General features: G+C 39.3%; 1 protein-coding gene across 1 annotated transcript in view; it reads left to right on the top strand.

Moving 5' to 3' along the window:
* Positions 1–13,265, top strand: part of LOC144665657 (CUB and sushi domain-containing protein 3-like) — a 546,049-nt gene that overhangs the window by 255,128 nt on the left and 277,656 nt on the right. The window contains exons 11-13 of the mRNA XM_078526929.1: positions 6,118–6,288; positions 7,375–7,551; positions 8,286–8,456. Coding sequence (XP_078383055.1) covers positions 6,118–6,288; positions 7,375–7,551; positions 8,286–8,456 — 519 coding nt within the window. The remainder of the gene's footprint in view (positions 1–6,117; positions 6,289–7,374; positions 7,552–8,285; positions 8,457–13,265) is intronic.

The following is a 13,265-nucleotide window of genomic DNA, read 5'->3' as shown; positions in this document are numbered from 1 at the left end:
TTTTCCGCTTGTCGTTTGTTTCCATGAATTCAAATCAATCAAATGTTTTTAAATGTTGTTCGATTGCCGATCCTTTGCCAACATCTCGATAAAAGCTCAGAATAACTTTGACCACGCCCCACTCGAAGCCATCACGGAAATCAACATGTGCCTGAAACTACCCTGGTAACTTTCGCATATAATATCAGTTAATATGTCACCTGGTAACGCAGCGGGACAGGTAAATGTCACAAAAAACTTGGTTGCTTTTATTAATAACAACAATCGTATTCAGTATAATTTATAGAATGTCACTTAACTGTTAACGTTTCATTTATCAGTTAACTACTAATTTTTTGGCCAATTGTCAGTTAACTGTTAATCCCATTAGCACCCTCCTACAAGGTAGAATTCTGAGATTTTAATTTTGGTGTCATATATTTATTTCACTACATACACAGCGAAGCGCTTCATTGATTCCGTTGAAGAACAATTTAATCTGTCACAGCGTTTACCCAGATCTTCTCACCTATGCAAATCACAAAACGACAAAAAAGAAATATAGAAAAACCATTAGATTTCACGACGTAAAACGATTTTATCATGCTATTTCCATGACATTAGAATGGCGCTTTTCTCATAAGTTTATCTAAAAGAAGGAGACAGTTTTTGAGTTCATTCCCCAGTATTGCATTGCGCAGCCCTACTGCACATAATTTCACGCGTGATTAGCGCGCACATAAAAGAAAAAAAAAATGGCGGCTAACTTTTCGACTGGACCTCGCCAGAGAGGTAAATCGTCTCAATGCTATAGCATTTCAAGCCACGCCTATAACATAAACAATCAATAGGCAAAGTTTGACAAAAATCTTAGTGCAGGTTCAATTTCAGTGGAATAACCTGAAAAGTCGAGGAACAGAAACTTTTTTAAGCAGGGGGAGGGGGTGGGGAAAAGCAACTTCTCGTACATTTTCTTACAATATGAAATCTGAGCGATGTTCTCACAACTTGCAAAGCAATCTTCGGGGCGGTAGTCAGCAGATGTCTCTAAGGTGTATGAGCAGCTCCTCTCATTCTGAACTTGCCAAAACAATAACAACAACATGGCACCAGTGGGAAAGGTCATTTTTATAGCAGTAAAAAAAAAAGGTTTTCTAAGGTGTGTCTTTAAAGCAGCAAAAATGATTCCACAAAGGTCCTTGTTGTCAACATGTGGTGTTTGTTTAAGCAATAGATCGCACTTTCTAAGGCTTTATAATAATTATTACTGGCGTAATAAAACCTTGCGGGACGTTGAGAGAACACAAGGAAAGCTTGTAAATCACGAGCCGTCAGGCGAGTGATTAACAAGCTTTTCGAAAGCAGAAAGTACGGTTTATTGCTTCGTTCGTCAAAGAAATAGGAATCTATTTTATTATTCGTGATCAAATATCTTATTCTCAACTGACAAGCTCATCGAATGACGCAGTAAACCAATCACGGCGGCTGAAAAAATAAAACACTGGCTCAGCTCCACACACAAAATTCACGGATCGACCCGACAAAAAAAGCTATAAAAGTCATAAGAAAGGAAAAAGGCAAACTGTCACCGTATAAAAGGTATTAACAATTTTAACGTTTTTTGGCTTGAGTCATTCACCACTTTTAACCAAAGGACGCTTGGACGCTGGGACCTACACTTGTCTATTTCATAATGACAAAAACAACTCAACTTTTTGTATGCGAATAATTTGTTTGTCACTTTGATATCCATGTTTATAATATTTTTCCAGTCCGGTGCGTTTTCGTTTTTTTTTTCCTAGTTCCTTTGCTCCAACTGTGTTGGACGGGAAAACCACGAGATTATGGACACCGCCATAATAATTGCCATGTGGCTGTTTTGAAAGCTGGAATTCGGCTTATATCCGTTCATCGTTAACCAAATTGAATATCTTGAATTCCGCGGTTTTATTCCAATCACACAAGGAGAGTGTAAGATATGTGTTCGTCCTCATTCTTCTTAACCTTCGAGCAGTACACATCAGAGAATTTTCCCGCCTCCATCCCCAGTCATTGCTCCTTCATCAGTCACTGGCCTTTTGCTTACGGCTGGGCATGTTTTCACGCCCACCTGCGTCGATTCGTCGTGTTTTTGTTAATTAAGTTGTCACTCAGAAGTTATTTTAGTCAATAAATCGCCACTCTTGTGCCCAAATTATTCGATCTTGGTTATCTCACTTTTAATCTGGGTTGTCTTCCGATAAACAACTGGCGGCCAACAATTAAACGTTCTCGTAGGCATCTACATAAATTTATTTTTGTGATCCACCCTCAGTAAATTTTCACAATGAGAATCACATCCTCCGTTCAAGGTCGCGCAGGACCCCTGAGATCATTATGTATGTATTTAAGAGTATGAACGAAATGCGACGACTGAAGCCGACAACAAACGAAATATCCATGACATAAGTTTTTTTTCTTTGTATAAGTAATTACACGGTATTGTTCTTAGCTTTGCGTACCGTGTGCTGAAACAAAGCGAATTATCATAATTAGCTTCACAGCTGCGAATATAGCACACGTCGGTTGTAAACAATGACTCGGAAGGTCTTCGGAAGCGGAAAATCCTGCAATTTTGTGTCCAAGTTTTCTCCGCAGATATAGAATTTCAGGAGTTGATTCGCGAGGAACATGAACTTGGTGCCCTCTATTGTGTTATGACAAGAGCGAATTTTGAAATTTCGTTCTCAAAATGAAGATAGCACGTTTCAAAGTTTAGATTTCACATTTTTACTCTCTTAGAAGCAGATAACTTCTAGAAGTTTTTTAAATCGAAAATTTCGTTTTTGTCATAACACAAAAGAGCCTATGATTCATCACTAGGTTATATAATCATTTAATTTGGTGCGCTGTTGTAGCCGAAAATTGGACACAAAATCGCATTATCTGCAGTTAAACTTTTAAGAGCCTGTAACATTACAGTAAACGGTCATCTGTCAGTAAAACGGACAATCATGGTGTAATTCCATCATCCCGTAATATTCTTGATAAATTTTAGAGGAATCGATGTTCAAAATGTAGCGAATTAAAGCTTTACAAGATAGCATCCCGTCAAGGGTCCTGCGCGACGTTAACTATCAGATAGACCAAAAGAAGACATTCAACTTATGTTAATTTTTCGTCCTTATGCGCAATCGAGCGTAGTGCTGCCATGTCGGGACGGAAGCAGGGGTTTACCGGTACAAAAGTACATATGTTTTTTTTACCAATTTGAGAGCGCGCGTATTATCTGCGTTATTTCATAACATGAAATAAAACTATCACGGAAATGGTAATGACAACATGGCGATCGAATGTTCCCGTGCCAGTCGAAGCTATTGTTCATGCTCTATTGTTTTTAGGTTGTTTATTGACTTGACCGTTCTTTGTTTTTCCTCATTTGCGATCCCTACGTGGGTTGAAAATCGTGGCATAATCATTTGCATTTCAGCGTTAAAAAGTAGCACGACTTCACAAATTGTGCTAGACTATACAACGATGACGACATTTTGAGAAAAAAACAGTGCATTTAGATCTTAAGTGAGGATAGTTGTCACCCCTTGCAGCCACTGGATCCACATCATCGTGGCTGCTATTGCCATAGCTTACATTTCGCCAATCTCGAGCCCAGAGTCCATCCAGTCGGTCAGCGGTATGGGATGAACTCTGGGAAACTGGAATCGATCAGATCAATTTCAGGTCGATTTCAGGAAGAACCTTGGTCTTCCGTTTTTTATTGCGCATGCTCGTAGTTCCAAGCGGAAGTAAATTTCCCAGAACGGAAGTAAATCGAAAAAGTTGAACTACAGTATTACTGGCGTTTATTGATTCAACAAAAGTAACAATAACGTCCTGCAGTTAACAAAAGAGAGAGTTAACAAAAATGCGTCTGGTGTTTTGATTTCCTTTAGTCTCTTTCTTGAGCATTCTGCTATGTTTGTTTTAAAATCAATGGTGTTGTTAGCCTTCCAGGATTCCGTCCGTGAAGACTGCGTGCGTGTGTCCGTTGTTGTTTTGCCGAGGACAGCTAAGAAATTTACATAATACACAGCGCACAAACAAGCTATTGTTCTGTTCATAAAAAAATTTTGTTTGGCGACTTTCGCATACTTTTGTTTGGCGACTTTTGTATATTGGAAAGGGTTCTCGCTGACAGCGCATCTTTTCAGGATAGGTTGCATGTTTTCAAGCAAACAATTTTTTCCTCGTTGAATGGCGGTGATATTAATAAAGACGTTGAAGGCCACACGCACACAGGTCAACGCTATTCAAAAGGCGTAATTAGCATTTTGGCGACTTAGCACGTGCACACGTGTGTTATAATTTTTGTAGAATTCATTTTCTTCAGCAAAACAACAACGCGTTTTGTTCAAATTCTGCGTCATTAGTAATTATTTTGAATCGTGCACTGTCTGCCATATTCAGTTTTTCAACCTGAACGGAGATTTGAATGAAAACAGTAGTTCTAGCGAGATTTGTAAGTCAACTTTAAATTGAGTTTTCAATCGACCTTGTCCTTGGCGACGCCGTCGTTTGTTGTTTAAAAACTCCATTCAGAATCGACGTTTAAAGGAAGTCCTTTTTTAATCATGGTATCTTTTACATTCAAAGAGAAGGAAAGAATTAGAAAATTCTTCATTTATTTAGAGCCATATCACGAATTCTTAGGTGTTTTTACAAAATTAAGCTGATACTCCTGAACATTTGACCATGGAAAACAGAAAAATGTTTTTCCAGGGTTTCCGGTTTGGTTTACTTCCGGGAAGATTTTCAGACTTCCGTGTTGATTTCTATTGTTCTGTGAGGGCCAATAGAGAAAGAGAAATACATTTCAGTTTCCCAGAGTGTCTACCGGCGACCCTACTGCTGAACAACCGCTGACGGACCGCGGAGCCGGGAGACACTCTGGGCTCGAGATTGACATTTCGCGGGAAAAGATGGCCTGCTGCATCTTTGTCCAAAAACCGCTGACTAGATCGTCAATTGATCGAGTTGCAAGTTAGGCCCGGGTCGCACTTGAGACAAACATTTGAAATGTTGCAAGATGTCGAGGACAATGTTTGTCTCGGAACTTGTCCGAGACAATTTGAATTGTTGTATTTAGGGTCGCACTGTACTTGGACACACGACACAAAACTACCCGTCACTTGATACTGTGTTAATTTCAGTTGAGAGACAAACCGGTCGCATTGAATCAAATCAACGCAAATTTTCGTTTCTACCTTCTTAATGCGAGCGTTCGTAACGATGTCGAAGCTCATATAAAAGAAAGCGTGCCGCCGTATAAAGCGGAAAACTATGAGCAAATTGCTGTGCATCATAATTCGGACTACAGCAACAGAACAGTTGCTCTGGCCTATACCGATCTTTCCTTTCATTTGGATTATCTTACGAGGGCTCTTTTCCAAAATAACGAAAATATTCGGTCAAAGACCGCTTGAATTCGTATACATGGCTAGACAGTAAAATGTGAAGCGAACAATTTTTTAAGGATCACTGAACGGATTGACACTTTTGTCACAAGAAAAACATTTTTTGTTTGTTGTTCGTAAAAAGTCCTGCGTTGAGGCAGGACGACGGCTTCTTTGAAGATTTGTCTCCGTGGACAAGTTTTTGTCCGCGTAGGGACAAGTAGGTCGCACTTGGCGTGGTCAACTGATGACAGGAATCTGACAATTTTTTTGGTTATCAAAATAAACTTGTCCCGATTTTGTCCCAAGTGCAACCCGGGCCTTATGAGAACATCGCTTATCGGCCACAGGCCTCGTTTCTATTCCCCCCTGCTTTTAAGCGTTCAATGTTAGTGCGCGAAATTATAAAGCGTCAAATCCATTTTTAGGAGAATGATTGGCAAAACTTCGTCCCAATATCCAGGCACCGCTATGGGGACAGAGAAAGCTCTCTTCTCCGAAACGACCCAACTTTAAAGTTTAATTTTTGCAGGAAGAGAGTATAGCAAATAACAATGAAAATGGAGTAAGAGGGTTAATGTTTTAATCTTTACCCATGCACGACATGTTTTAAGACTACGCCATACTTTAGATGTCACCCAATAATATATTAATTGTTTTTTTTCTCGGCCTTTTGATGTGTTTAATCATTCCACTGTAATTTTTAAAGCTCTAGTCAAATGTGCTGATCCTGGTTCACCATCAAACGGACAAAGGCTTGGCTCACGACACTGGACGGGTGAAATAGTGTCGTTTACTTGTCATCCGGGATACCACCTAATTGGATCGACTACCAGAATGTGTCTGTCTTCCGGTAGCTGGAGTGGTACACAGCCTTCATGTAAGCGACTTTATTTCATGCTAAATAATACTATGCAGTTACAATTTCATTTTAATTGCAACCAATATAATTCTATATCAAGCAAAGCGAGCTCGAAAGTTTAGGAATCAAAGTAGGAGGATTGGTAACAAAACAACAACAATTCACTGAAAACAAACAACAACAAAGCAAAAATAAAACCAACGAAAAACACGATGGATAAGTATTTTGTTTTCCTGGGAAATTTATTTTTTGAGTAAAAAACCGCCGACCGGTTAGCTCAGTTGGAAGAGCGCCGGACTGCCGTGCGGGAGGTCTCGGGTTCGACTCCCAGACCGGACCAACACTCAGGATCTTAACCCTTAACATGCTAAGCCCGGATTTTTCCGGGATTTGAAGGAATAGCCATTCTGCTACTTATGACGCCACCAATTTTCACGTCAGCAGATTTTTATGATTTGCATCTGATAGAGCTTGAATAGATCTTTCCATAGGACTGTCCAAATTTTGGCTTATGCGCATGCGCCAAAGTAAAATATTGTTCATTTTTACATGGTACAGTCGAACCTCGATTATCCGGACATCAAAATCTTCCTGCATTGTCAGAAAGTGCATTTTTAGCAAATTTAGAGAAAATTTGGACCGTAGAGCCAAGAAAATCGATTAACGGTTAAAAAAAAAACGTTTTTGGGAATAATTTCAGCATATTAAGGGTTAAAATAATTGAGGAGAACGTGCTGCCTTTGTAATTACATCTGCCAATTGTAAGGCGTTCTAGTCTTCTCGGATAAGGACAATAAACCGTAGGCCCGGTCTCCTGCATCTTCAGTGTTATAATCAGCAGGGGAAGTTAAAGAACCCACACACTCATCGTAAAGAGTAGGGCATGAAGTTCCCGGTGTTGTGGTCTGTTTCTATTCTATAGGTTGGGTGGTGGGGTGAGATTATACACATGGACGGATAGCGGCTTCCAAAGGCGCCTGATATGCTGATGTCCAGTCTCATCCAATAAAATTCTAATTGTGAAGCGCATTGAGCTTTGTAAATGCGCTGTATAAGCACCTGTATCATTCATTCATAATTGATTTAAATGACCTTTATTTGAAGGTAAAAAAACTTGCCCTCCTGTGGAAAAACTGAGGAATGGTCATGCTCACGGACAACAGTATTGGCAAGGAAAAAGCGTTACGTTCACTTGTAATCCTGGTTACTTACTAAAAGGATCACCAGAGCGTTACTGCCAGACAAGTGGTACTTGGACTGGCGTTCAACCTTCATGTACTGGTGAGAGGTATTTTCAAAACTGACAACGAGTCAAAAAAAATAAACATTTTAAACTGCTGTTTACAAATTTATTTCCTGAATTTTTAATTCTAGAGTTTTCGAACTAGTTTAAATTCTAAAGTTGTAATATTTAAATTTGTATAACAGCCTTACAAAAAATAACAAACAAATAAAAGATTTTTCACCTTATACACAGCGAAGCATTTTCACCGCTTCCGTCAAAGAACAATTCCAGCAGGTTGTGTCACAGCGTTTACCAATATCTTCTTACATATGTAATTCACAAAACAACAAAATGAATAAGAAAAACATTCGATTTTCTGACCAAAAATGATTTTATCATGCTTGTTGCAACACTTAAGAATGCTTCTTTTTTTGCATATTCAACTAAAAGAAACAAACAGAATTTGAAGACCAAAAAAAGAGAAAACTTTGAAGCATTCAATGTTAGCTCGCGAAATTATAAAGCGTCGATGCCATTTTTAGCAGACTGATTGGCAACATTAAGTCGCAATATATATTCAGGAAACCGCTATAAAGACAACGGAAGTTTTCCTCCTTTCGGAAAGGCCTAACTTTAAAATTACAATTTACTCATGTAGAGATTAGAGAAAATAACAATAAGAATGTAGAATGAAGATTAATATTTAAGACTTTGCCACACTTTTCGGTTTTATTGTATTTTTCCCAGCCTATTTAGATTTTTAAAATTATTCCATCTGTAATTTTTAAAGCTTTAGTCACTTGTGGTGATCCTGGTTCACCATCAAACGGACAAAGGCTTGGCTCACGACACTGGACGGGTGAAACAGTGTCGTTTACTTGTCATTCGGGATATCACCTAATTGGATCGACTACCAGAATTTGTCTGTCTTCCGGTAGCTGGAGTGGTACACAGCCTTCATGTAAGCGACTTTTTTTTTTGCTAAATAATACCATTTAGTCTAATTTCAAGAGGTGATTATAAGAATGCAACATTCTGATTGGTCAAGATGATCTGGTTTATGAAGTTATATTCACCTCGCATGGCGGTGAATATAGCAATTCAGGGCTTGTTACTAAGCCAGGCCAACTTTGCCATCCAGGCAAGTAAACATGGCGGCATTTGATGAATGAAATTTTCGTTCATTCGAAAGAAATCGCGTCAAGTCCGGAATATTGAAAACAGTTGGAATTATAAAAAATCGCTACCAAGGCTTTTTAACCGAAAAATTTTCAAGAGATGGTTCTCAAGGCATTAGAATTGGTGCTATGGACGGTGGTTTTGGAGGTCGCACGCGGTCAAAAGAAACTCAATGGCAGATCAATTGACCAATCAAAGGCCCTTTAGGCTGTCTCGTGTCACTCTCTTTTCAATATGTGTAATTTGCGATTTAAACTTTCGCTTCTCGCCTCGCCCCGCCTCCTCCCCCCGCGCGTAATTTTTTTCGCTATAAGCTCGACGAACTCTTCGAAAAAAAAAATTTCCTTCAAGCTCGACGGACTCTGCGAAAAAATAGGGACTGCTCGTAGTCTATGTTAAACCACGAGGTATAGCCTCGTTTTGGTGCTAAGCTTGTTTTCGTTCTATAAATTCATAAAGTGATTGTTCGTTTATAATTCTTTTTGATGTATTGAGGTCTTGTTTCTTTTTTTTGTAAAGTTCTCAGGCTCAAAGGCTAGTTTTCTACCAGGTAGTTTTGTTTCGTCTTAAAGGCAACTTCACAGTTTCAATTCGCTAAGGGTGCAGAGGATTATAAAGAAGGGGCATTCCAAATTACCTTATTCTTACTAATTTTCGCGCGTACTCAATTAAATTTCGCGAGTATTAATTTTCGCGATTGCAAAAAAAAAATTAAGGCAAAAGTGTATTAAATTTTGCGATTCTGTCAGTGTTTTATGGCACAGTCGTCAAAGACTAAGAAACTACTAGACATATACAAAGATCTGGTTCAAGGAGTCTCGGCAAACGGAAACTTTGGTGACTGTACTAAAGAGGTTTTGGCCGATTTACAAATTGAAGAAAACAATAATCAGATGAAGGGTGCTAGTCGAAAACAAGACGGAAATGTATTTTCCAGGATAAATAGCTGCAGTTTCAAACATTTAAAATTTTTTACTGTTTTGATATAATATGGTATTAACCTCCGTCGCTATTCAGGACTATTCGTCACTATTCGCAACTCTTCGTTAGTATTTGAAACTATTTGTCATTATTTGTTACCATTCGTCACTATCCAACTACTATTCGCTTCCATTGGCCATTATTCACGACTTATCACATACTATTCGCGACTATTCGGGAGTATTCGTAGTATTCGCGACTATTCGCTATTCGGTTTTTCCTGACATCTATTTAGATCAAGCCGCCATTCAACACAGGAGAGGGGACTGCTCAGAAGCTTTTAAGTCAGAGAAGCGTGTACTCGACATTAGACTGAGGCTGTTTGGGGCAGGGGTTACACAACATTCACTAGGCGACTACATCTCCGTTCTTGAGCCCAAGAAGCATATCAGACGGAAACTGTTTGGTGAAGAACATTCAGAGACTGCTGACAGTTATCTTTCAGTGGGGGCTACACAACATCCAGTTGGAGACTACAACTCTGCTCTCGAGTCCAAGAAGGGTGCACTTGAAATAAGACGGAAACTGTTTGGTGAGCATCCATTGACCACTAACAACAACCATGAAGTGAGGGTTACACAACATTCACTAGGAGACTACACCTCTGCTCTCTACGTCACCTTGCGCCGACCGTTTTGCGCTGTTTTCGATTTCTTTTGCGATTCATTGCCCGCTTTTAACGATCAAAGAACAATATTAGAAAATAGAGTACTGTCGAACCCCTATTAAGCGGCCACCCATTAAGCGGCCACCTCCTGTTTAGCGGCCAGTTACTAAAGTCCCGAAACTACTGTCAGTAAAATACTGTTAATAAAACCCCTCTTAAGCGGCCAATCCTATTAAGCGGCCGCGGCCACATTTTTGCCGTCCCGATGAACGTTTTTCTATTGCTTTTGCCCCTATTTAGCGGCCAGTAAGAATGTAATTTACGATGTTTGGTTTTGTTTTCGACAAAAATGAGAGTGAAGGCTGATAAAATCCTTCGAACACAGGTTTATTGTCGTCTTCACGTGATTCCGTTATTCCTTTTCATGCTACAGTCGAACCTCGATTATCCGGACCTCGATTATCCGGATTTCTCGATTATCCGGACTTCCTTCTCTGGTCCCAATTTTTTCATGAATATTAATTAGTCACATTCAAGACCAGATATAAGTTCTGCGATTGTATTGAAGAAACGTTACCTTTTTATAATGTCTTATGCTAATAAGCGGCCAACCCCTATTAAGCGGCCAGTTGCCATTTCCCCGAGGATGGCCGCATAATAGGGGTTCTACTGTATTTCATACATGTTTTTTTGTGACGAAAACGCTGAAAATAGAAATGCCGGTATGTTTGTAACGAACGTCTTACACATACATTCCCAAGGTAAATACAAGGTAAACTCACGCGGGAATACGTTACCGAGGTGTTTGCGGTCACACACTTAACACTTTACCAAGGTCAATCTTTCATACTGTTTTCGGCGCGAAATGCGAAAGTGGATAATTCGAGGGTGCTTGCTAGCATCATCTCGCATTTATTATTCATACTGTTTCAACAGTCCTCTACTGCTTTGTTATGTCAGTGTTTCAGACACCGAAGAATTAGAAAGCGAAGACTCCGTTTATAAATCGAAATACATGTAAGAAAATGCACTATAGATCTTCCTTGACTTGTGTTGTGTTCATTAAAACGCCAAATTTCCAAAAAAGAGCTTATACTTATAAATCAGCAAGCAATTTAGCTTTCCACATTTTAAGAAAGACCACGTTTTTGCTGCCTTGAACACGCAAAGGAGTGTAGCTAATTGTCGAGGGTCGAGAGTCGAGCGTAAAATGTCGAGAGTCGAGGGTAACATGTCGAGGGTCGAGGGTAACTTAAAAAAAATATAAAAATAAATTTAAAAAATAAGAATATAGAAATAACTAATGAAATGAAGACAGAATTTTCTTTCGCCAGTTTTTCTCTTTTTCAATAAAGCGTTGCGTGACACGCCGGGCGAAATGACGTCGCGCTCCTTGTATTCTTGGCTTTTTAAGAGATGACTACCAACAGCGCTCTCTGTACTGTCACGAAAAAAAAACAAACGTGGTACCGTAGAATTCCGGTTATAAGCCCTGGGCTTATACAACTTCGTAAGGGTTTTTGGGTGGGCTTATAAGCGGAGGGGCTTATATCAGGGAGGGCTTATAAGCGGAATGAAAAAAACGTTTCGAAACGAGCCTCAGGAGTATTGATCGAAATGCGTTTTTAAGTTAAAAACGCATAATAAAGCAACATTTATCCCTGTTCAGTACTGTCATCCGGTAGAGGGGGCTTATATCCGGGGGGGGGGGGGCTTATAATCGGATGTATTGTTTTGGTTTCCAGGTAGATGGGCCTATAACCGGGGGGCTTATAAGCGGGGGGGGGGGGGGGCTTATAACCGGAATTTTCCCACGTGTATGGGTATAAAAGAATTGATTGATAAACTCTTATCAGTGGAGTGCCCGGAAACATGCACGCTAACTTTCATTTTTCGGTATTCACGCTTATTATTACCATTTAGGACTGTAGAACATTTTAAATTCTCACCAATCAAACAAACTAAATGTAAAACCAACGGAATGTATTTACGTTTGGTGGCAAACTAATGAACAGGAGATGGCATTTCTTTTACATATTATCTCCCGAAATTATCGGAAAGGTATGGCTATAATGGAAAATCTTCAATTCTTGATCTTCATTGCCTTGCTGTGTGTTCAGATTACATGCCCAAGATAATAAAATAACATTGGATACAGGCAAACAGTTGTCTCTGGTTTATTTGGTATTTTTGGAAGCTGTGCAATACTGGACCTCCAGCTCTAAAGCAGGGTGTAACCGTAGTCATTTGAGCGTATGAGGGCAATTAACAGAGACAGGCCAAACACGACGCCCATTGGTCGAGATTTGTATTGTAGACTTTCAAAGTTTTGCTCTAACGAGTACTCGAGTATATCCTTTAGCGACTTCCCTTTTCTGTACGAAAGGATGGGAGGGTCTCAGTACAGAGAGCCGGCTGTTGGTAGTCACCTCTTAAAAACCCAAGAATACAAGGAGCGGGACCTTCATTTAGCCGTCTCACGCAACGCTTTACTGAAAAAAAAGAAAAGCTGGCGAAAGAAAATTCTTCAATTATTTTATTATCTTGGGCATGTAATCTGAACACACAGCAAGGCAATGAAGATCAAGAATTGAAGGTTTTCCATTATGGCCATACCTTTCCGATAATTTCGGGAGATAATATGTAAATTGCGTTTATTGGTTTCAAACTTAAATTCATTCCATTGGTTTTACATTTAGTTTGTTTGATTGGTGAGAATTTAAAATGTTCTACAGTCCTAAATGGTAATAATAAGCGTGAATACCGAAAAATGAAAGTTAGCGTGCATGTTTCCGGGCACTCCACTGATAAGAGTTTATCAATCAATTTTTTTTAGTTGACCTCCGGAAATCTTAACCTCGCGCCATCATATATTTAATTATAAATTTCTCTGTTTATTTTATTTGCTTATCTTTGAGTTTGCCTCGCATTCGGTAATTTTATCTTGGGGTACTTGAAAAACCTACCTCTTTACCTCGGTAACTTCATGGATAGTATCCATGG

The sequence above is a fragment of the Oculina patagonica genome, chromosome 9 (assembly GCF_052425735.1).
Source record: "Oculina patagonica isolate OP01 chromosome 9, crgOcupat, whole genome shotgun sequence".
NCBI classification, from domain to species: Eukaryota; Metazoa; Cnidaria; class Anthozoa; order Scleractinia; family Oculinidae; genus Oculina; species Oculina patagonica.
Note: the sequence above shows the minus strand (reverse complement) of the source record. Positions and strands in the feature narration are given on the sequence as shown.